The following is a 23,821-nucleotide window of genomic DNA, read 5'->3' as shown; positions in this document are numbered from 1 at the left end:
CTGGAAGCACATACATCAGATCGCTCACAGGCCTGGCTGTCAGGTGAGACTGGGCGTTTTGTTTTGTTTGACTTGTTTGTGTTTCCTGTACTTTATGTGAGAAACAGTTGATTATACAATTAAAATAATATTCAGAGGAAAAAACAGAACCATAGGGCCTGCAAGCTGTCTTTAAAGGGAAGCAGTTGTCAGAAGAGGAGCCCATCCACTGAGCATGGGGATGGAAGGGGGCGTGGGTATTCCTCTGGGTCTGAGACTCAGACAGGGGAGCCCTGGCTGCCCCAGGGGCCCAGGGGGTGACAGCCCGGAGCCCTCAGGGACAGACACAGGTGACATTTTCGGCCTGGACAGGCCCTACTATTTCCTGTGTCCTACCAAGAGGCACCAGGCAGGGGAAGTCAGTGCAGTACACGGGCAGTACCACTTCTCTCACTGGCTCTTCTCAGCTCCAAGTCTTCAGACCGTCAGCTCAGAGAGGACCCTGGGCCGTCAGGACTCAAGCCAGCCCCCCACCCCCTCCCCAGACTCCCCCTGCCCGGACCACCTAGGCTTCTGTCCCCCCCCACCCCCACTAGGCTCCGCCACGCCACCACACCAGCCTTTGCTGAGGCAGCCCTTTGAGGAAAGCTGGGCTTAGTGGGTCCACAGCCCTGGCCCTGCCAGTGTCATTAATCCCCCAAAGAAAGTCAAACATTAGCCTGGGAAAGAGCTTATGCCTTATATAAGCTCCCCTGGGGAAGGTACAAATACAGCTTGTTGGAGCCGGGCTGCCAAAACACAGAGCTGCCGGACCCTGGGTCAGAGCAAGGGTTTCAGCCCCATCGGCCACCGACCCCGCCAGAGGGAGGAGCCAGGCCCAGCCACCAGGTGAGGAGGGACCCCTGGGAAGCCCCCAAGGCCGGGCCTTGCTTCCGCACTGCAACTGACCAAGCCCCTTACGCCCTCTGGGATCTGCTTGGCCCCTTTCTGCTGCCCTGCTATGGTGCACCCAGCCCCAGGGGATCCCCAAAACCAGGAGGCGCGGGGCTTGGGGAGACCTTCCCAGCAGGCAACCTGAGCTCCGCCAGTCCTTTGTGTCTGCTGGAGGCAACCAGGGACCCCTCCCACTCACTCCTGACATCCATCCTGTGGGGACAACGTCCAAGACGGGGCCCCTTGGTCCCAGCGGCCTGGCCTGCACTGCCCCATGCCTGCAGCGCGTGTGACCAGCCTGGCTGAACACACACTCACACCCACAAGTCCCCACACGCACACAGCGACACACCCGTGCTCACACAGCTGTGCCCTTCCACTCCAGCCTAAATGTGCACATCCCAGCAGACACTGCCGTGAACACACACCACACCTGCGACCCCACGTCTGCAGGCGCAGTTGGGTGCATCCTCACCCACACGCAGATCTGTGGGTACACACAGCTGAGCCCCACATCCTCACACACTTCTACATACACAGGCTTACACACACACCGGGGCACACCCTCCCCCTTGTGCTTCCACACCCATCCCCCTGCCCGCCCTCACCCCCGTGCACACTTCCCTCTCCCCGGCCTGGTGCCCCACCCACCCGTAGCTCTGGCTCATCTTGTCCGGTGCCATGACCTTCGCCGAGCTCGTTGACCGCGTGGCCAGCAAAGGGCCCTTCCAGTTCCTGCACACAGTCCTGCTCGGCCTCCCGATCCTGAGCATGGCCAACCACAACCTGCTGCAGATCTTCACGGCGGCCACCCCCGCCCACCACTGTCGCCCGCCACCCAACGCCTCCGCGGGGCCCTGGGTGCGCCCCATGGGCCTGAATGAGAAGCCTGAGCCGTGCCTCCGTTTTGTGTATCCACCCAACGCCAGCCTGCCCAATGACACCCAGGGGGCCACCGAGCCCTGCCTGGATGGCTGGACCTACGACGTCAGCACCAGGGACTCCATTGTGACTGAGGTATGCCCAGAGGCCAGCCCTCTCCCTCCAATTACAGCAGGAACCCCACACTCGTGGACAGGGGAGCATGAGACCCAGGGACAGGGCACTGGGCAGGCAGAGAGGAAGGACCTGGGTGCAGAGACACACCAACCTAAAGGTTCCGTCTCTTCACTTTCAGAGTGCAAACAGTCCTTTCTATGCCAGGCGCAGTGCCAACCTCTGGGGATACAAAAATGTACTGTCCCTGTTCCCACGGGGTCCACCGCCTAGCAGGGGTAACAGCAATTAACGAGAGGACCACACAAAGAAATGTCAAATTACAACTTCAAAGTACTTAAGGTTGTGACCTTAGACTACTGCCTACCCCTGGGCTGGGGGCAGGGGCCAGGGGAAGCTTCCTTAAAGAAGTGACCTTGGGCAGAGATAAGGGAGTCCAGCAAGATTTAGCCAGGCAATGGGGAAAAGGAGGAAAATTCCATCTTGTGCAAAGGTCTCAAGGTGGGACAGTGTGTGGAGGAGGGGATGGACAGAGGTGAGGGTTGGAACATGCCTGAGCAGACCCAGAAAACATCTCATCCTCTCCTGCCGTCACTTATGTGTTCATCTCCCATTCATTCACATCCTCATTTATTCACTGATTCTTTTTTTTTTTTTTTTTTTTTTTTTTGCGGTACGCAGGCCTCTCACTGCTGTGGCCTCTCCCATTGCAGAGCACAGACTCCAGACGCACAGGCTCAGCGGCCATGGCTCACGGGCCCAGCCGCTCCGCAGCATGTGGGATCCTCCCGGACTGGGGCACGAACCAGCGTCCCCTGCATCGGCAGGCGGACTCTCAACCACTGCGCCACCAGGGAAGCCCCTATTCACTGATTCTTTTACCCACCATCTCCAGGAGTTACAGAGTTAAATCAGGCTCTCGAATGACCTGGAGACCATGGTCAGATGAAGAGAGCGAAACGGGAATTGGCATTTATTGAGGATCCACAAATGGTCAGGCACGTCTTGGCCTCTGGCAGACATTGTCTCCCACACTTTGATTCCCACAATGATATTCTGTTGAAGGTGATTTTATCTCCTTTTTCATTCAAAAAAAACTAAGACTGAGAGGAGGGAAGTGAAGGTCCAGTGGCAGTACAAAAGAGTGGGGGGACCACGGGATTCTAGGGAGGCTTCCTGGAGGGGGTGACATCTGAGCAGTGAGCAGAGGCCAGTGTTTTCATTCTCCCTTCGGGGACCATGAGCCCCTCGAGGGCAGGATCTTGCTTTTGCCACATTAGAAGAGATGCATTTCAAAGTCTTTACCTGGTGCCAGTCCTGTGCTGGGCACACTATGAGCGTGGGCTCCTGGAATCCCTGGAGATGGCATCTCAGTGAGGGAAGTATTGTTAGTACCTTCAGATGAGGAAACTGAGGCTCAGCCTGGTTCAATGACTTTCCCAGGATCACATATGATTCGGACCTGGCAGAGAGACGATTTGAATCCAGGACTATCTATGTTCAGAATCTACGATTGCTATTCATTTGTCTAGTGAATATTTATTTCTGTATAAAGCACTGACTGCGCGCAAGGCACTGTCCTAAGCGCTTTATACATATTAACCCTTTTAACCTTCCTGACACCATTATAAGATAGTATGATAGGGCTTCCCTGGTGGCGCAGTGGTTGGGAGTCTGCCTGCCGATGCAGGGGACACGGGTTCGTGCCCCGGTCCCAGAGGATCCCACATGCCGCGGAGCGGCTGGGCCCGTGAGCCATGGACACTGAGCCTGCGCGTCCGGAGCCTGTGCTCCGCAACGGGAGAGGCCGCAACAGTGAGAGGCCCGTGTACGGCAAAAAAAAAAAAAAAAGATAGTATGATAAGCCCATTGTTGCGATGGGGAAACTGAAGCACACAGAGAATGAGGAGATTGTTCAAGCTCTCGCCACTAGTAAGAGGCAGATTCGGGATCTGAACACAGGCACCTGCCCCAGAGCTGCGCTCCTAACCATCACATCTGCTGCCTCTCATAGCCCTGGATACTCCATCCCTGTCCTATGCACTTTTTCTCCCCAGCACCCAGCCCAGTACCTGAAATACATCCAGCATCCAACATTTGTTGACAGCGACACTCACAGTACTGAGGACACAGACTCAAGGAACTCATGAGCCCTGCCTGTCCTCCAGGTGTTCACCTGTAGTGAGGAAAGTCGCCAGCAGCGTGGTGGGGTATGCAGGCTTCCCAGGGCAGGGGCTTTCAGCTGCTTTGCTGTATCCCCAGCAGCTGGAACAGTGCCTGGCACAGAGGAGGCGCTCTGTGAAATAAATATTTGTGTAATGAATGGATACGAGCTTTATAAACTCAGGGTGCTCGGGGAGCCCAGAGGAGGGGCATGGAATCTGCCTGGAGGGGGAACCCAGGGGGGCTCACTGGAGTCAGCAAAGCCTGAGCTGAGGGTGAAGGAGGGGTCAGGGTTAGGGCGGGGGCTGATGCGGGCAAGTGCAGCCCAGGCGAAAGGAACAGAGTGCCTGGAGTCACATGCACAGTCACAGGAGCATAAAGAGAGCAAAGCAGTAAGGACTGCAAGAGACTCAGGAAGGCTGGAGAGGCGGGCAGCGGGTTGCGGAGGCCAGGGACACAGGGAGGAAGCGGGCCAGCAGGAGGGCCTGCCGTGGATGCCGGGGCGAAGGGCTCTGTCTCGAAGGCGACAGGGAGCCGTTGCATGGTGTTATGCGGGAGTGTGGCGTGCTCAGATCGCCTTCTAAGGATCTGCACTCTGTGATCTCGGGTGGCCTCGGCCTACAGCAGCAGCTTGAAGCAGGATCTCGATCCCCAGCCAGAGATTGAAGTCAGGCCGCAGCAGTGAGAGCGCTGAATCCTAGTCACTAGACCGGTGGCCAGTGACAAGGCCCTGGCCCTTCGGCTCTGTAGAAATGAATTCCCACACAGACAGAAAGTGGTGAAACAAGTAAAGTATTTATTAGGAGGTAAAAGGGTACATGTGGATAGACACATGGCCCAACTCAGAGAGAGAGTTGCACCCTTGTGGTAGTTTTTTTTTTTTTTTTTTTGCGGTACGCGGGCCTCTCACTGTTGTGGCCTCTCCCGTCGCGGAGCACAGGCTCTGGACATGCAGGCTCAGCGGCCATGGCTCACGGGCCCAGCCGCTCCGCAGCATGTGGGATCCTCCCGGACCGGGGCACGAACCCGCGTCCCCTGCATCGGCAGGCGGACTCTCAACCGCTGCGCCACCAGGGAAGCCCCCTTGTGGTAGTTTGAATCACTTATATGGGGCATTTCTTCCGGGTTTCCTTTGGCCACTCATCTCACTTTGCCTGGTTCTGAGTCCATACTTTGTTTATCTCAGGGTCCTCCCACGTGTGCGCGCGCATCTCTTAGCCAAGATGGATTCTAGCAAAGAGGCCTGTGGGTAGGTTGAGGTCACTTACTATGGAGCGGCGCCCCCTCCGTTGTTGACCTTCAAGGAGCCTTTCTGAGTACGTATAGTTGGGAAGGTCTCCTTGGCTTCAAGAATGAGGCATATGCAATCTTTTATCTCTTATCTGGACAGGACTCAGCTCTCCTCCCTCCTGCTACTCTGGCATATCTGTCCACAGGGGACGAACTCCGGCTGCTCAGCCTGGGGCCCATCTATCTCCTGCCCCAACTGCAGGGCGGAGAGTAGCTTGCAGAGCATTTTGGTCCAGCAGCTGCGAGACCAGTTAGCAGGTTGCCACAGGGACCCAGGACCAAGATGACAGATGGCAGGGGCAGTCGGAGTAAATACCAGAGAGGTTTGGGGGTCAGAATCTCTGGGACTCGGGAACCAAATGGATGTTGGGGTGAGGAACAGGGCAGGGGTGGGGGGCGTGGAAATGCCCCAATATCTGTAACTAAGTTTCCAGGTGTGTGGGCAACTTGCTGTACGTCTGGTCCCTGGAAGACAGAGAGAAGGGGTAAAGCCACCGTCCGTGTCCTCCAGAACCTAGACGAGGAAACAAAAATCCTACAGGGAGCAACGAAATAATAACCATCGCTACCCTTACCGTGTGCTAACCCCTTGCCAGACGGCTCTAATCAGTTTGCTCGTATGAACTCATTTAATCCTCACAACAACTCTCTGAGGTTAGTACCTATATTATGTCCTTTTTGCAGATGAGGAAACCAAGGTACAGGTTACTGGCCCAAGGCACCACATCTTATAAATGCTGGAGCTGGGAGCCAAACCCAGGCAGCAGGGCTCCAGAGCCACCTGCCCCCACTTCCCCACCCTGTGCTCCTGGGGACTGCATCCCCCGGCCACTGCACCCTGGGCTAGGTTCTGGGAAGCGCTCAGTTAATGCTGAATGAAGGCCATATGCCCTCAGAGCCCGGCAGGAGGGACTCAGACAGTGCTGACTGCTGGGAAGTGTCTTCCCCTCCAAGGTGCACCTTGAGCTCCAGGGAGCCTGGCCAAGAGCAGAGCTTGCAGGTTTTTTTTTTAGCTGCCTTGGGTCTTCGTTGCTGCGCGTGGGCTTTCTCTGGTTGCCGCGAGCAGAGGCTACTCTTCGTTGCGGTGTGCAGACTTCTCATTGCGGTGGCTTCTCTTGTTGCGGAGCACAGGCTCTAGGTGCGTGGGCTTCAGTACTTGTGGCACATGGGCTCAGTAGTTGTGGCTCGCGGGCTCTGGAGTGCAGGCTCAGTAGTTGTGGTGCACGGACTTAGTTGCTCCTTGGCCTGTGGGATCTTCCCGAACCAAGGCTCGAACCCGTGTCCCCTGCATTGGCAGGCAGATTCTTAACCACTGCGCCACCAGGGAGGCCCAGCTTGCAGGTCTTGTACCCCGTCAAGCATCAGCTCACATCTGTACCAGCTGAGCACCCAGTCACCATTAAAGCTGTTAGGACCATGTGAATCTGCATCCCAAATACGCGGGGTTTCACCAGGCCTTGAGGTCTGCCCCCTTCTCCGGGTCGGGTCCTGGTCAGGCCCAGGCTCCCTGAGGACTCTCAGCCATGAGAACCCCTGATCAGGGTCCTCACCCGGTCAGGGAAATGTCAGTGGCCAGACCCAGCCAGGTGCTCTTAGCAGCACAGCAAGGTCAAACCCTCTCTGTTTGTGGTTCAAGCCGTGGCAAATCCATGCTCCATCACTTGGGGTGGGGTGGGGTTCCGGTCCCTCACGGGGTGGAGGTAAGACAGTGGCTGGCTCACCTAGGGGTGTGTCTCTGGCGTGGAGGCAGGGACCTGGGTGTGCCAGCCCTGGAGGGAAGGGTGTTAATAAGGAAGACAGCACCTGGCAACCAACTCAGTCCAGGTGACCCTGGTTAGTAGGCAAGGAGCCATCTGCCAGGTGGACAGCGTGGCACCATGAGCCAGGGCCAAGCAGCAGAGTTCACATTCTGACTCTGCTGTTTACTAGGGATGTTACAACCCCAGAAGTCTCAGTTTCCTCATCTGTAAAATGGGGTAAGAGAACAAGTGTGACCATTAAAAGAGATAATGCAAGGCCAGCATTAGCACAGGGCCTGGCACCTACAAGGTGTTCAGCTAATGTTTGCTGCCACTGTTGCTGTTGTGGTGGTCGTGATGAATAGAGATGTCCTGAGAAGTAGGGGGTTAGTCCCCCCAGAAGAGTAGGGGGACTCCCAGTAAAAGGAGAATCAGCTGTCACAGCTCTTCCCAGCTCACCCTGGCGGCCGGGCTTTGTCTCACTCCACCCCCCAACCCAGCACAGGGCAGCACGCAGGGCCCAGCTCCACCCCCCGAAGGCCGGGACCCGGTGAGTCATCTCCCTCCCCACCTCAGTCCCCTCATCTGTAGAATGGGATAATAAGGACCTTCCCTGCAGAGGAGGCGAGGGTGGGAGGGCTGAGCTGGGTCCAGCCAGGAGCACGGGGGATTTCCCTCCCCCTTCTGATCCCATAAGCTTTGCTGGCAGAGGTGACCACACATTCCTTTCTCTGGGTTCAGCAGAGACAAGGTAGGAATTTTTCAGAAGGAGCTTTACCAGGACGTTAAGAGGAAACAAAGGCCTTTCTTTTAAGTCTGGAAAGTGTGAGGAGTGAGGACTGTGGACTCTGGATTCCCTGGAGAGGAGCCCACAGCTTCCACACCACAGAATACAGCCCTGTGGGGGCCCGGCTCAGTCTGGGGGCTCCGGAAACCCAACCCTGCAGCCCTCGAAGGCCCGGGCCTGGCCTTGGATGAGCAGGCCCTCCCTCTGAGGCCCCTGTGAGTACTCTCTGGGCCTTGGGCCTTCCCGTCCTGTCTCCAGGGCCACAGAAATCCTGTCTCCCCACACAGGTCCCTGGAGGCCCCAAGTCAGCCGCTGGAGAAGCAGAGATCCCACTCAGTGGTCCTCCCAAAAGCGGGTCTCCACCCTGGAAGTTCCCCCTGCCGAGTGTCTGGTCTTCCTCCACGCTCACCCCCAAATCCCCAGGCCGCGCACCTCCCAGACCATCTGTCCACCTCTTGTCTCCAGCTGAGCTCCTGCATCACCCCTACTTGCTCACCCTGGCCCCTGCCCTGGGCGCCCGTCCTATCATCTCCCCTTTCCTAGCCTCCAATCTGACTCTTGCGTAATGACCAGGGGGCCCCAGCTCAGCCACGTGTCTGGGCCAGCCTGACCCCACGCCATGGCAGCCCTCACCTAGGAAGCTGTAATCGCAGGCAAGAGGAGCCCGGGGCCATCCCCTGGGCTCTCCAGAGTCGAGGTGAACGTCTACCGTGTGCAGGGCCCTGGGCGGGTGCTTTGCTTTCCTTCTTTCACGACCCTGCTAATCTTCTTTTATGGCCACCGTGAACTTTGCCCCTTTTTACAGAGGAATACACTGGGGTCAGATCCAGAAGGTGGCTCTCTCAGCCATGATGGTGAAATCAAGTTTTTGTAGGAAGAGGGATGGGGGTCCTGACTGCAGAATCCACGCCCCTTCTACTGCATCACATGTCCCTGTGAGCACAGGCCTTACAATGACATGTGACAATAATAATAAAACACTATCACACAGAGTGCCGACTGTTTGCCAGGTATGGTGCTGGGTGCTCTTCATTCCTTATTTTATTTACAATCTTGAGAAGCAGGTATTAGTATTACCCCCATTCTACAGATAAAGAGACTGAGCCCCAGAGAGGTTAAGTAACTGGCCCAGGAACTCACAGCTACTAAGTGGCAGAGCTGGAGACGCATGCCTTTTTGAGTCTTCCCAGGTACCTGGCTCTCTGGCCGTTGCGTCCCAGCCTTGGTTCCATCAGAGGTCCAAGAGTAGACAGAGGCAGAGCAATTCTCCCCAAGTTCTAAACTGGAGCTAAAAGGCCCCAAATCTAGGGAAGTTTGTTCCCCTTGTCCTTGCTCTGGAGGGAGTACGGACCATGTGTGGGGTCCCCTGGCAGAGTCAGCCTACACACACACACACACACACACACACACACACGGAGCAGGGTCCCCATCCTTGATCACACGTGGCTCGCCCTGACCGTTTACATCACGCCTTCTTCTTTGCCGTCTGAGGGGCCTCCTGGCCTATGATTTTGCTCCGCTCCAGCTCCTGAGCCTGTCCCTCACCCTTTGGGCCTGACATCAGATCAGCCCCCTTGGCTCTGGCCTTGGCTGCCTCCTTGACCATGACTCCAGCCCATCCTGTGCTTATGTCTTATAGTGACGCATGGCTACAGCTCCCATGGACTGAGCCTTCCCTCCGGCAGCTCAGGACTGAGAGCGCTAGTTGGGCGTCCAGAAGACCTGAGTTTGAGTCTCTGCCTTGAAATGAACCAAAGCTGTGCTTGGGCAAGTTATTTACCCTCTGAGTCTCGGGTTCTTGGTCTGTAAAATGGAGATAATAATAGTACCTGGGCTTCCGTGGTGGCACAGTGGTTGAGAGTCCGCCTGCCGATGCAGGGGAGGCGGGTTCGTGCCCCGGTCTGGGAAGATCTCACATGCCGCGGGGCGGCTGGGCCCGTGAGCCATGGCCGCTGGGCCTGCGCGTCCGGAGCCTGTGCTCCACAACGGGAGAGGCCACAACAGTGAGAGACCCGCACACCGCAAAAAAATAAAAATAAATAAAATAAAATAATAGTACCCACTTCATACATTTATTATGGCATCATTTGCAAAGCTTGCTCCGGAGCAGAGAAAGCCCTCTCTTTCTCCCCCACCACCTTCCTGGTATATCATCACTCAGGAAGACACCGCAGTGGGCTTCCTGTTCTTGCCTTCCTGAATCCAGCTCCCTAAGGAGTAAACATTCCAAGAAAGGAAAAAGAAGGCCAAGAACATTGGAGGGGATATTGGGAGCAAGAACTCTATGTGGAGCCGCCAAAAGCCGATAGACAAGAGGTCAGCCCAGGCCATGCCATGGGCTAGATAGAAGCTGAGTGACCGGTTCCCTCCAGTCAGCTGGTTACCTCTTCCTCTCTGGGCCTCATCGGTAAGCTATGTATAGCAACCCCATTAATGATTCATTGGACAAACATTTAACATTTACTGTGAACCACCTACTCTGCTAGCTGCTGGGGTTAAAGCTTCAAATGAGATGTCTCCGCCCTCGGTGTGGTTACGGAATGCAGGAGAGATAGACAAGCACATAGGCAGGTAGCGTGCTATGTAATCTGTGTCCTCTTCGAGGTAAGAACGGGATGCTGAGTGTGGAAGGAGAAATGAGGAATTGCACTGGGAGTCTGGATGTGCTTCTCAGACACTTATCCATTTCACGAATATTTACTGACTACCTGCTTGTACCAGGCAGCCAGAAAAGATGCTTCTGGCACCAGAGTAAGTGATCTTGACGTGTCTTTTGAAGGACTGACAACCTTGCTAGAGTAGGGGAAGATATCAAGTACAAAAGCAAAGAGGAACACAATAGCCTGAAGCTTCTGTAGGATCACTAGTGAAAACCTGATTACAACCACGGACCCCACGTGGCCAGGCCTACGCATGGAGTCAGGGTCAAAGGAAACATAAATCACTCTCTCAACACCTTGAAGAATGGAGACTTCAGCTACGGGTTTTCTTAACACAGAAAGCATGCCAAAATCCCTCAAAATATCTTCCCTTCCCCCCCAAAATTCCAGGATGCCTTTAAAAATCTCTCCAGGGCTTCCCTGGTGGCGCAGTGGTTGAGAGTCCGCCTGCCGATGCAGGGGACGCGGGTTCGTGACCGGTCCGGGGAGGTCCCACATGCTGCGGAGCGGCTGGACCCGTGAGCCATGGCCGCTGAGCCTGCGCGTCCGGAGCCTGTGCGCCGCAACGGGAGAGGCCACAACAGTGAGAGGCCCGTGTACCGCAAAAAAAAAAAAAAAAAAAAAATCTCTCCAGTTCTCTCTATATCTGGTCCCATGCTCTTGTGTTCCCAGTCCCCTTCCGAGGTCATTCGGGGACTGAGACACACAGCAGCTCCGCCATCTTCAACACGTGGCTTCCAGAGTTGCTCTAGTTACCACCATTCCTAACCAACAGGAAGGGAGAAAGCACGCAAGTCCAGGCCAGGGATTCCCTCTTACTCAGATGAAGTGGAAGCAGCACCCACTTCTTCCACTCACACATCACTGTCAAGAATTACACGGCCCCGTCTCGCTCCCGGATGGCCTGTCCCTTTACACCGCATGCTACACAGTACAGAATGTCTCTCTAGACACCCGCTGGCCTACTCCTTTCACACCACCTCCCTTCCTCCTCTACTCCTTTCCCTCCCCCATCCCCACACATGTACCATGCAGGCTCCCTTTCCAGCCAGAAGAGCCCTGGGTTTGCTGGCCACTCTGGGCCACTGTGAGCAAGCTGGAGGACCTGGAGACTTCACCCTTGCCCAATCCCCCTCGCTCCCCGGGAGGAAAGCAGAAAGAGCTCCCTGGGATGTGTGGTCCTTTGCCCGCACTGTTTTGCTTCCAAAACATTCTCATCAGGCATTTCCAGTGAATGAGCTTCTTCACTTCATTACACAAGTAATTCAGGATAACTGGACAAAGGGTGCGTGCTGGGGATTAGCGGGAGGTTAGGCCAGACAGGTGGGCAGGGGCCAGAGCCTGAGGGCTGCATAAATCTGTGTTAACAGAGCTTTCTCTTTACCCAGAGGGCAAGAGGAAGCCAGGGGGTGCCTTAGGCAAGGCAGCAAGCTGACGCCGGAGAGGTGCTTCAGAAAAGCCCCTCAGGTTACCAGGGAAAGAATGGACAGGAAGGACTGAGGTCGAAGGTTGGGAGACCTGTCAGAAGACTGTTGCCGATAATACTCTCTGGGCTCAATTTCCTCAACTGTAAAATGAGGATGACAGCAGCTCTACATCGTAAGGTTGCTACGATGACTGAAAAAATTAAGGCATGGAAAGTGCTTACTTAGAACAGTGCCTGGTGCAGAGTAAGCCCTCAATATATATTAGCTGTTATTCTTTTTTTAAAATTTATTTTATGGACGTATAGCAGATTTACAATGTTGTGTTAATTTCGGCTATACAGCAAAGTGACTCAGTTACCCATATATACACTCTTCATATTTTTTTCCATTATGGTTTATCACAGCATATTGAATATAGTTCCCTGTGCTATACGGTAGGACCTTGTTTTTTTATCCATGCTATATACACCAGCTTGCATCTGCTAATCCCAAACTCTCAATCCATCCCTCCCCTGCTCCCCTCCTGCTTGGCAACCACAAGTCTGTTCTCTATGTCTGTGAGTCTGTTTCTGTTTCGTAGATAAGTTCATTTGTGTCATATTTTAGATCCCACATATAAGTGATATCATATGATATTTTGTCTTTCTCTTTCTGACTTACTTCACTTAGTATGATAATCTCTAGGTCCATCCATGTTGCTGCAAATGGCATTGTTTCATTCTTTTTTATGGCTGAGTAGTATTCCACTGTATATATGTACCACATTTTCTTTATCCATTCATCCATCAATGGACATTTAGGTTGTTTCCATGTCTTGGCTATTGTAAACAGTGCTGCTATGAACATAGGGGTGCATGTATCTTTTTTAATTATAGTTTTGTCCAGATATATGCCCAGGAATGGGATTGTTGGATCATATGGGAACTCTATTTTTAGTTTTTTGAGGACCCTTCATACTGTTTTCTATAGTGACTGCACGAATTCACATTCCCACCAACAGTGTAGGAGGGTTCCCATTTCTCCTCACCCTTTCCAGCATTTGTTATTTGTAGACTTTTTAATGATGGCCATTCTGACCGATGTGGGGTGATACCTCATTGTAGTTTTGGTTTGCATTTCTCTAATAATTTGCGACATTGAGCATCTTTTCATATGCCTGTTGGCCATCCGTATTTCTTCTTTGGAGAAACGTCTCTTTAGGTCTCTGCCCATTTTTCGATTGGGTTGTTTGTTTTTTGGTTTTGAGTTGCATGAGCTGTTTGTAAATTTTGGAAATTAAGCCCTTATCGGTCTCATCATTTGCAAATATTTTCTCCCAGTCCATAGGTTATCTTTTCATTTTGTTTATGGTTTCCTTTGCTGTGCAAAAGCCTGTAAGTTTCATTAGGTCCCATTGCTTTCATTTCTACTGTATATTGGCTGTTATTCTTAATCCAAGTATAAGAGGATGAGGCCTGCACTAAGATAGCAGTAATGGAGATAGAAGAATCCAGATTCGAGAAATATTAAAGGACTTCCCTGGCGGTCCAGTGGTTAAGACTCCACGCTTCCACTGCAGGGGCCATGGGTTCGATCCCTGGTTGGGGAAGTAAGATCCCACATGCCGCTAGCGGCGGCCAGAGAAAAAAGAAGTATTTAAAAAGTTAGAAACTGGAGGATGAAGCGATTGTAACATGGGAGAGGAAGGAGTCCAAAAAGGGCTGCCAGTCACTGTGCTTCAGACCTCACAGGGAGAGGGTGGCAAGTCTCGCTGACTCTGAGATGCCCAAAAGACACCCTCCAGGTGGAGATTTCAAGTAGGCTGCTGAGTCGATGGGTCTCAAGGCCAGAAGAAAGGTTGGGCTAAAGAGAGGGGTTTGGAGTTTTCACCATAAAATAGTCATTGAAGCCACAGGAGCAGGTGGCATTTCCTGGGGAAAGTGAATAAAAAGAGAAAGATCCACGAAGAGGCCTGGGGAACTTTTAAGGGATAGAGAGAAAGAAGGCCGCAGAGGGAGGGAAAGGAGGAAGACCGGAGGAGGCAGAGGTCAGCAGGGTCACGGGCTGCCGAAGGGAAGTCAGGTCAGGAAACAGAAGGTTCCATTGGGTTTGGGGAGCAGAGTTTCAGTGGAGGGTGGGGGTAGACTCGGGAAATGAGTGGGACACGAGGACGGGGTGACAGCCAGGATGGCTCCTTGTTCAAGAGATCTGGCTTTGAAAGGAAGAGAGACATGAAGCAAATGTGGAAGGGAAAGAGGCTTTAAGTGGAGAGACTGGAACATAAGCAAATGACGATGCAGAGCAGTCAGGAGACAGACCGAAGGTGTGGGATGGAGGGAGGTGGCGGCGGGAGTGGCCCCTGGAGGAGAGAGGGGGCAAGCAGAGGGACCAGCCTTGCACAAGCGAAGCTGGGGAGCAGACACACAGGTAACCGCAGGACGCAGGTGAGCCTGGAGGAGCTTGAAGACAGACCTGGCTGTGGCAGCTGAGCAGACTTCACGAGCCATATGGCAGGCCACATGTGCCGAAGGGATGTTGTCATTGCAGAACCACAGGGCCAGCCTGAAGGGGGAAGCAGCACCGGGAGCAGGGGCCAGGCTCAGGGAAGCCAAGCCCCGGCGCTGGGGGAGGGAGCGCACACATGGGGGGCGCAGGCTGAGCGCAGCTGAGAGGCTGGGCTGGGCTGAGCCGGGTGGTCGGGTGGCTCTCCCTCTCTCCTGCGCAGTGGGACCTGGTGTGCAGCTCCAACAAACTGAAGGAGATGGCCCAGTCTATCTTCATGGCGGGCATACTGATTGGGGGGCTCGTGCTGGGAGACCTGTCTGACAGGTGAGACGCGGGGGCCTCGCCAGGGGAGGCACAACCCATGGAGACCCCCCGCCCCTCTCCATTACACCCATGCACCCCCAAAGAGGCCAAGAGCTGGGGTAGGGGGGAGAGATGGTCCTTGCTGTGTGGCCAGCCCCTTTCGGGGCCACAGCCTTCTCCCTGCCCCAAAACCCCTACAGCTTGAGTCTTCCAGCCTCCCCAGACCCGGGGAAACGGCCTCAGGGTTTTCAGACCCAGTAGTGGCTGCATGGCCATGGAGGTGGGTGGATGAACGGCTTGGAGAGGAGACGTCCTTTGACCCCTGCTCAGGTAGCTAAGCTGGGGGTGGAGGAGATCACTCATTAACTCAAACGTCTAACTTGTCAACAGAAAAAAGCAATTACCAGCAAGGCTCTGTCTGGGGAGGGAGTTACACGCCCTGCCTGGCCCTTTGGGAGGTGGAGGGTCCAGCCCTTTGCCCCGCAGAGTCACTGCCCTTGGCCGGCTCACAGCAGCTAACGACCCTCTTCTTGTTCGAGCTGCAGATTTGGCCGCAAGCCCATCCTGACCTGCAGCTACCTGCTGCTGGCAGCCAGCGGCTCAGGCGCAGCCTTCAGCCCCACCCTCCCCATCTACACAGTCTTCCGCTTCCTGTGCGGCTGCGGCATCTCAGGCATCACCCTGAGCACCACGATCTTGAGTGAGCCACCGGGGGAGGGGACGGGGACCAGGAGTTTGGGGAGCACCAGCCTGAAGCCAAGAGCGTGGCTCAGCCCCAGGCACCGGGCGACCTTGGTCAGGCAAGGCGCTGCCCCTCTCGGGACCCCAGAGGCCCCCCCTGAACGTAGCAACAAGCAGAGCAGCAGCAGCTCCCCCGGGCCTGGCATCTGCCGGTACATGAGCTCGTTCAGCCCATACGCACAAGTAGGTCAAACAAGGGACGTCACCCGCCACTGGAGAGGCAGTCAAGACTGCAGGCTTGGGAGTCAGTCAAACCTACGTTTGAGTCCTACCTTCTTGACCCTCAGTCACCGCATCTCTAAAATGGGGGCGATGAAACCCTAGGATCAGGGTCAGCTCAAGTAGCCAACGGAGGGGCAGGAGCTGGTGCCCCTTCTCAGGAGGTGCCCACCGCCCAGGAGGGTCTTAATCTGGTCCTTGGGTTCCTCCTGCAGGTGTCGAGTGGGTGTCCACCCGGATGCGGGCCATCAAGTCGATTTCACTCGGTTACTTCTACACCAGTGGCCAGTTCATTCTGCCTGGCCTGGCCTACGCCATCCCCCAGTGGCGCTGGCTCCAGTTAACCGTGTCCATTCCCTTCTTCGCCTTCTTCCTGTTGTCCTGGTATGTGACCCTCTTTTCTTCAGCCCCCTCCTTAGAGCCGCCGGGATCAAACAGGAGGAGCCCATGCCTGACCAGGCTGGCTGACTCTGTCTGTCCCGAGACACCCCATCCCAGAGTCGGGAAGGGCGTTCCAGGGAGGAGGAACCACACACCGAGGCATGCGGGGAGGGAGCGCTCGGCTGGGGGGGCGGTGAGGGGGTTAGGGTCTGGCTGTGAAGAGCACAGAAAGCCAGAGGGGCCTCGGTTTCACGTGGAGGGACAGAGAACGCCCCTGAAGGTGCCCGGGGTGCTGAGGGGCCTGACCAAACTTCCGTTCGTGACATAATCACACAGAAGGACACACCCAAGTGGGGGGGGACGAGAGACAAAGGGGAGTGACCGCGTGGGCAAGAGGAGCCTGGGAGATGAGTCTGAGGGGCATTTTGAAGGCGAAATCCTCAGAGTGTGGGGACTTCTGGATTTGAGGTATAAAGAAAAGGAAAGCTCCAACCTGAGAACCTGGGAGAATCAAGGGGTCTGGGGCAGAGACCCCGAGTAAGGACATGTGGAAGACAGGAAACCCATCTGTAGGTGGTAGTTGATAGCTGGGCCCAAAGAACAGGAGGTAATGAACAAGCCCAGGAGCAGAAATGAAGTCCTGGAGGATCCTTTATCCGGCACTTACTACGTGCAAGGCCCTGTTCTGGGCACCAACCCACAACATACCAGCACTCAGGGCATCTCTGTGTGAAGGGGACATTAGTATTCCCATTTTACAGATGAGGAAACCGAGGATGAGAGAGGTGAAGCAATCCTCCAAGGTTTCACAAAAAGACGCAGGACTGGAATGGGGCCTCCATTTGAAAATGAGAATAAGCTCCCAAGGGGACGGGCAATCTTGCAGTGAGAGAGATGGTCCGAGAGTCCAGAGTGGAGCTCGGCATGTCCACAGCCTAGGATGGGAGCCGAGAGGTGGGAGGCAAAATAAGGGCAGATGGTCAGCAGGTCCCTTCACTGGGTGACTTGGGGCAAGCCTCACCCACTCTGAGCCTCAAGATTTTTCTAGGCAAGATGGAGATACCGATGCCTGTCTCCCAGAGTTACACGTGCCTGGTCCACAGTAAGGCTCACTGATTGGAAGCCACTGTTGTCATTATTCTCAGGGAGAGGGGGATGGAATCCAGGCCCTGGCTATGGGATTTGGGAGGAAGTCACCCATCATCTTGGTAGGCGCAGGCTGAGAAGACTGTCAGGGCAGAAATAAGACCACAAGGCCAGAGGGCAGGTAGCAATGGGCCCAGGAAGCTGCCACTACCAGCAGGACCAAAGGTCTGAGGCCAGGTGACCCGTGTCCACTCCCCTGAGGGTCTCACTGGAGCCAGGTCCTGGGTGCCTGTGGGGTCCACAGTCGGAACGGACCCCACCTGGGACCAGACTTTTCCAAGCATCCCTCCTTTCTCCCCACGCCTCTGCCTCCTCCATTTCCCTTCAATTTGTGACCCTCAGGGTTTGCTCAGGGGTGAACCAATCCCAAAAGCACAGCCCAAGGGTGGGGGAGAGTGAGGTTGGCCACACGCTTGCCAACCCCAAGGCCCCATGTTGCGCTTGCAAACCGTCCCCCGACCCAGCAGAGTTGGCCTTTTGCAGGGAGAATCAAAGCATCCTCGGACCCCTTCCCTAGACCACAGCCCTAAACTTAGCCCCCTTCCTAAGCGGCCCTGGGACTGCAGCCCTGCCCCCACTTCACCCAGGACCTGGAATTGGGCCCAAGGACGGCTGGGGACATGGACGTGTAGGACCCTCCAACTGTCCAGCCTCGAGCATGCCAACCCTTCCCCAGGCCCCACCTGCCTTGGCCTAGGGCCCGAGGCTCCTAGCTAAGAACAACACCCAAGGATAACACGCTGCCCGGGGGTCGGGGGCAGGGGAACGGCTCTTCTGGAAAGGGAAGAAGAGATCTCTGGAATTTGTGCCGGCTGCAGGCAGCCCAGGTGCAGAGCTTGACCAAGTGTAAATTCCATGAAACCTGCAGTAAGGCGGCTCGGGTTTCTGGTCCTCCTAGCCTGCGGCCCTGGCTCTTGATCGTTTTCCAGCCTCTCAGAATAAGGTGGGGGTGGGGGTTTGGGAGCCACTGTGACTCGGTTCTGGCCCCCAGGTGGCTGCCAGAGTCCATACGCTGGATGATCCTGTCTGGAAGGTCCTCCAAGGCCCTGAAGACATTCCGGCAGGTGGCGGCCTTCAATGGCAAGAAGGAGGAAGGAGAAGCACTCAGCCTGGAGGTAGAGACCCAGAGGGACTGTGGTCTTGGGCACGAACCTGGGCTCTGCGCTTGGACTGTCCCCTCCTCTTGCCTCTGTTTCCCCTGCTCACAAACTACATCTGATGCCCTAAGCAAGCTCTTCCAAAGGCACCAGGCCTGCACCTCCCTCTCTTCTCCCTCTGCCCACCAGCTGGTCGCTAACGGACCCCTCCCCTTCCTCTGCCCCAAGGAGATCAAACTCAACCTGCAGAAGGAGATCACCTTGGCCAAGGCCAAACACAGCATAGCTGACCTGTTCCGGACACCCATCCTGCGCCGTGTGACCTTCTGTCTTTCCCTGGCCTGGTAACCCACCACCCCTCCCCGCCCACACCCTAGCACCCCTGCCAAGCAGGGGTCATGTACAAGGCCTCTGGCAGGCTCACCTAAGGGCAAGGCCTAAAATACCTGCAAGAAGAGTCAAGGGATCCCCTCCTCAGGGTTGCCCCAGTCCAGCCCCAACCCCAGAAATCTCTGGCATCCCTGCCCCACACCCAGGTCCAGCCATAAGGGTCTGCTTCCTCCTGGGGTCACACCCACCTCACCCACAGGGCAAATTTTCCAAACACCTTCACCAGCTCACATCCCTACCATGTGAGCTGTGCCTCTCTGTCCCTGCCCCCCACTGGTTCCGCTCTGCCCTCTGGGACCCCACAGAACAAGCCTGGCTCTCAGGGCTTCAAGATTTAACGACAGAAATTGTGATTCTTCTAAGTCTTCTCTTTTGCCCGACATCCCACATCTCCTTCAAAGCCCCTTCCGTGACCTGGTTCTGACGCCCTTCTCATCCTGGCCACCCCCATGTGAAAAGGATTCAGTATATCCAGCAACTCTTCAAAAGGGATTCCACAATTCTGAGAGGGGGAGGGGAGGCATCTGACCCATGTGTGCAGCCCTGGGGACTTTCACCTCCCCCATCTGAATGTTAAACCATTACCCAACAAAGAGAGATTGTTTACTGCCTCCTTTGGTCTCCAAGAGTCCCTCCAGGACCGATATTCTCTGGAGTCAATTATATGACACTTTGTCACCATACCCTAGACCATGTCCATGTCAGACATAACCAATCAATCCCAGCACTCTCTCACTGAGCCCAGACACAATCTCAGAGGCCTCAAAACACCACTGAAGCAGCCCCTATCGATCTGTTGCAGTTGGGACAAGAAATGAAACTATTCATCATCCTGGTGACCCAATGAGCAGTATGGGGAGAGGCCCCCGCCTGGCTGTGGGTCCTAATCACTCACTCTCTGACCCTCAGGTTTTCCACCGGTTTCGCCTACTATAGTTTGGCTATGGGTGTGGAGGAATTTGGCGTCAACCTCTATGTTCTCCAGCTCATCTTTGGTGGGGTCGATGTCCCAGCCAAGTTCATCACTATGGTCTCCATAAGCTATCTGGGCCGGCACACCACGGAGGCCGTCGTTCTGCTCCTGGCAGGAGGATGCATCCTGTCTCTCATCTTTGTGCCTTCGGGTGAGAAGCTGGGTCGACCCCCAGAACCCTCCGAAAGAGGCTGACCCGTGAGACCATGTGTCTGTGGGCCTCACGGGCTGGGAAGCGGGGTTCCAGGGACGCCAGATCTGCTCAGTCTGCCTCTAATTCACTGTGTTACCTTGAGCAGCTCCCTGTACCCCCTGGGGCTCAGGTTTCTCGTCTAGAGAATAACACAGGTGGGCTAGATGACATCAAAGCTCCTTTTCAGATCTGACTCAGGGCAAAGTATGGTGGTGTCTACACAGTGAGAGGAAGTGCTCGGGATTTGGGTGTTGCCCGGGTGACATCGCTGCAGAAGACAAGCTTGGATGGGGAAACCTCAGAGCCCAGGGCTCAAGGAACACCCCACAACCTACTCCACCATGACCTTGGAAAAGCCACTTTTACTTTATATAGATGTTTGTGTGTTGATACACCTATATCCTTCCAAAGGGACTGGAGATATTTTTGGACCAAAACAGATACAACAAATTATGAGAATAGGGAATCAGAGCCAGGGAAAAACCCAAATGCAGCAGGACACAAGCCTGCAAAGCACTGGGAATAGCAGAGGGGCTACTACTCAGCTTTAAGTTTCGATGTGAGCTGCCCGGCAGCCAAAGCAAAGAGGGAGACAAGGTCTCTGAGGAGTGAGAACACTCAGGGGCTCCTGAGCCCGCAAGGTCTACTGCCTTTTCTTTCCTGTGCAGACTTGTTGACCCTGAGGACAGTACTGGCTGTGTTTGGGAAGGGATGCTTGTCCAGCTCCTTCAGCTGCCTCTTCCTCTACACGAGCGAGCTATACCCCACTGTCATCAGGTAGGTGCTGGGCCTGGAAGCGGCCCAGCCAAAGGATACAGGGGCAGGTGGGATTGTGGCCCCTGTCCAGGGGTCCCAGAGCTGTTTTTTGAGAACCCGCACAGAGGCTGCCAATCTCTGCTCTGAACTCTCCCAGGCAAACAGGTATGGGCATAAATAACCTGTGGACCCGCGTGGGAAGCATGACGGCCCCACTGGTGAAAATCACCGGGGAGCTGAAGCCCTTCATCCCCAATGTCATCTTTGGGACCATCGCCCTCCTGGGAGGCAGTGCAGCCCTCTTCCTGCCTGAGACGCTCAATCGGCCCTTGCCAGAGACTGTTGAAGACTTAGAAAACTGGTCAGTCCCCTGTTTCTGGCCCCACCAGTCCTCCTCCTTGGGGAAGCCCAGGGCTTTTCCTGAGCTCTCTTTCCCTAGGTCCCTGCAGGCAAAGGAGCCAAAGCAGGAGCCAGAAGCGGAAAACGCATCCCAGAGGATCCCTCTGCAGCCTTGTGAACTGGGCCTGGGCCCCAACTGAAGGCAACAGACCTTCCTTTCCCTGCCCTCCAGAGACTAATCCCAGCCGGGTCCCTGCCTGTCTCTGGGCTCCGCAGGCACCTTGGGGAGGGCCCTGGGTGCAACTGTGCTCCTAGGACACAGTCCTCTGAGAGCTTGGTGGAGGTATCTTCACCACCCCCGGGGCTCCCCAACCCAGCCCTGGCCAGTTCAAAAGTTTGGCCACAGGCCTTTGCACACCCCACCTTGCCCTCACCCTCCCTGCAGCCCAGGCCCTGCCATTCTTCTGTCCAGCCCTTCCCCACTGACCACTTCCCCCATTGTTCCCACTCCCTTCCCCTTCTTGCTCCCACCCCTTTCTTCAATGGGAGGTTTCAATAAACAGCAGTGAAGAACTCAAGCCATGCTGCTCAGGAACAGGGGTGGGAAAGGGGGCAGGGCCTGATATGGACATGTGAGCATGTGCATCTGCCCATCCACACTGGCATGTACATACAGGTGTGGGCACACAGGTACACGCAAGGTGGGCTGATGTGAACACGTGTGTCCAGTGCGAGCACACTGACGTGTGTATACGCCAAGCCTGTATTGGTCGACTTGGACTGCTATAACAACACGCCACAGATAGAATCACTTAAACAATTTCTTCCTCACAGTTCGGGAGGCTGAGAAGTCCAAGATCAAGGTGCTGGCAGACTCAGTTCCTGGTGGGGGCCCCATTCCTGGCTTGCAGATGGTCAGATACCTTCTCACTGTGTCTCACATGGCGGGAGAGAGATGAATCGAGCTTTCTGGTTTCTTTTCTTTTTTTTTTTTTTTTTTTGCAGTAAGTGGGCCTCTCACTGTTGTGGTCTCTCCCGTTGCAGAGCACAGGCTCCGGACGCGCAGGCTCAGCGGCCACGGCTCACGGGCCCAGCCACTCCATGGCATGTGGGATCTTCCCAGACCGGGGCACGAACCCGTGTCCCCTGCATCGGCAGGCGGACTCTCAACCACTGCGCCACCAGGGAAGCCCTCTCTTCTTTTAAGGGCACTAATCCCATCATGAGGGCCCCACCCTCATGACCTCATCTAACTCTAATTACCTCCCAAAGGCCCCACCTCCTAGTACCATCACATTGGGTGTTACAATGCAGTCTATAGCAAGTCCTGTCCTTGGAAATACCACATGTGTATCTATATGTCCCATCATGTGTGTGAGCACTTGACTAGATAAGCCCAGAGTGGCTGCAGACGGAAGCCAGGGCTCCTCCAATCCCAACCTCCTTCTCCCTGCTCACCCTGAGTCTCTGATCCATGTCCCAACCCTGCGCCCGCCAGGCAGCTTTGTCTCCTATTTAACTGAGAAAACTGCAACCGTAACTGGACACTGTCGACGTCTGCCACCATGTTTCCCAAGTTTCCCCCAATCACAACAGAAAGTCCAGTCCTCCCACTGGGGCTCTGCATCCAGCCTCTCCCACCAGCAGCCATCTGCCTTCTCCTTGGGTCTCTGCCCTTTCCCTCTCTCCTGGCTCCTTCCCATCACCAGTTAAATAAACCCAAGTCTCTCCTACCTTAACTCAAACCAACCAACCAACCTTCCTTGGAGGCCACGTCTCCCTCCAGGGCCACGCTGTCTCTTTCTCCACTTCACAGCCAAACTTCACAAAGCTCCCGTCTGCCTCCCCTGCCTCCACTCTCTAACCTCATCCAAACTGCGCTCTGGCTCTCACCCTTCTCTGAAATTGTTTTCACCAACAACACTCATCAGCCCCTGTGCCCAATCCATAGGTCACTTGTCACCCCTTGTCTTGCTTGACCTCACAGCAGATTTCGTTCTATTGGTCATGGCCTCCTCCCTTGGTTTCTGAGATGCCACGTGCTTACAGCTCCCTCCCACACTCTGGCTTCTCCTTCTCAGTATCCTTTGGGGTTTCCTGTAAAATGCTATGGTGATCGCTTTGTCCTGCACCCACACCTTCCTCAAGTGTCTACATCGCCCAGAACCTGCTAACTGAACAGCTAACATGACCCTGCGCCTCTGGTCATGACTGACTGGACCAGAGGGCACTTCAGATCCAAACCTCGTTAATCACGTGTTCCCTCCAGGCTGGAATCTGGGTCATGGAGGTTCTAGTCCATCTCTGGTTTCTTGTCCTGAGAAGGCAAGTTAGCATGAAGGTGGGCTGGCCCAGGTAAACGTAGAGCAGAGAAAATCAGTTGCAGAGAAAGAATGAAGCAGGTGCACAGAGGGGGAAAAAAAAGACATAAACAGATAAACAAATGGTGAGACCATTTGCATTTATTCTTTTTTTGTTTATTTATTTTTGGCTGCTTTGGGTCTTTGTTGCTGCGTGCGGGCTTTCTCTAGTTGTGGCGAGCAGGGAATACTCATCATTGCGATGCGCGGGCTTCCCATTGCGGTAGCTTCTCTTGTTGCGGAGCATGGGCTCTAGGCATGCGGGCTTCAGTAGTTGCAGCATTCAGGCTCAGTAGTTGTGGCGCACGGGCTTAGTTGCTCTGCAGCATGTGGAATCTTCCCCGACCAGGGCTCAAACCCATGTCCCCTGCATTGGCAGGCAGATTCTTAACCACTGCGCCACCAGGGAAGTCCCTGCGTTGATTCTTAATGGATTCCAGGTCCCAATTCCCTCTCAGCCCTGGA

The 23,821-nt window shown here is 55.0% G+C and overlaps 1 protein-coding gene across 1 annotated transcript; it reads left to right on the top strand.

Annotated features, from left to right (window-relative positions):
* Positions 1–794: 794 nt before the first annotated feature.
* On the top strand, positions 795–21,568 carry SLC22A8 (solute carrier family 22 member 8). Its single transcript, XM_060017480.1, has 11 exons — positions 795–867; positions 1,570–1,929; positions 14,679–14,782; positions 15,307–15,461; positions 15,937–16,105; positions 18,240–18,363; positions 18,574–18,689; positions 19,645–19,859; positions 20,570–20,678; positions 20,815–21,018; positions 21,097–21,568. The coding sequence occupies exons 2-11, from the start codon at positions 1,594–1,596 to the stop codon at positions 21,194–21,196; spliced, it is 1,632 nt and encodes a 543-aa protein (XP_059873463.1). The 5' UTR covers positions 795–867; positions 1,570–1,593; the 3' UTR covers positions 21,197–21,568.
* The last annotated feature ends 2,253 nt before the right edge of the window (positions 21,569–23,821 follow it).

Source organism: Delphinus delphis, chromosome 8 (assembly GCF_949987515.2).
Source record: "Delphinus delphis chromosome 8, mDelDel1.2, whole genome shotgun sequence".
Lineage (NCBI taxonomy): Eukaryota > Metazoa > Chordata > Mammalia > Artiodactyla > Delphinidae > Delphinus > Delphinus delphis.
This window is presented reverse-complemented; position numbering and strand designations above follow the sequence as displayed.

Bases quoted from the DNA above. Each gene is read 5' to 3' on its own strand.
- SLC22A8 (XM_060017480.1), top strand. From the start codon at position 1,594: ATGACCTTCGCCGAGCTCGTTGACCGCGTGGCCAGCAAAGGGCCCTTC. The intron at 1,930-14,678 runs GTATGCCCAGAG...TCTCCTGCGCAG, and splicing joins GGGACTCCATTGTGACTGAG to TGGGACCTGGTGTGCAGCTC. The intron at 14,783-15,306 runs GTGAGACGCGGG...TTCGAGCTGCAG, and splicing joins CTGGGAGACCTGTCTGACAG to ATTTGGCCGCAAGCCCATCC.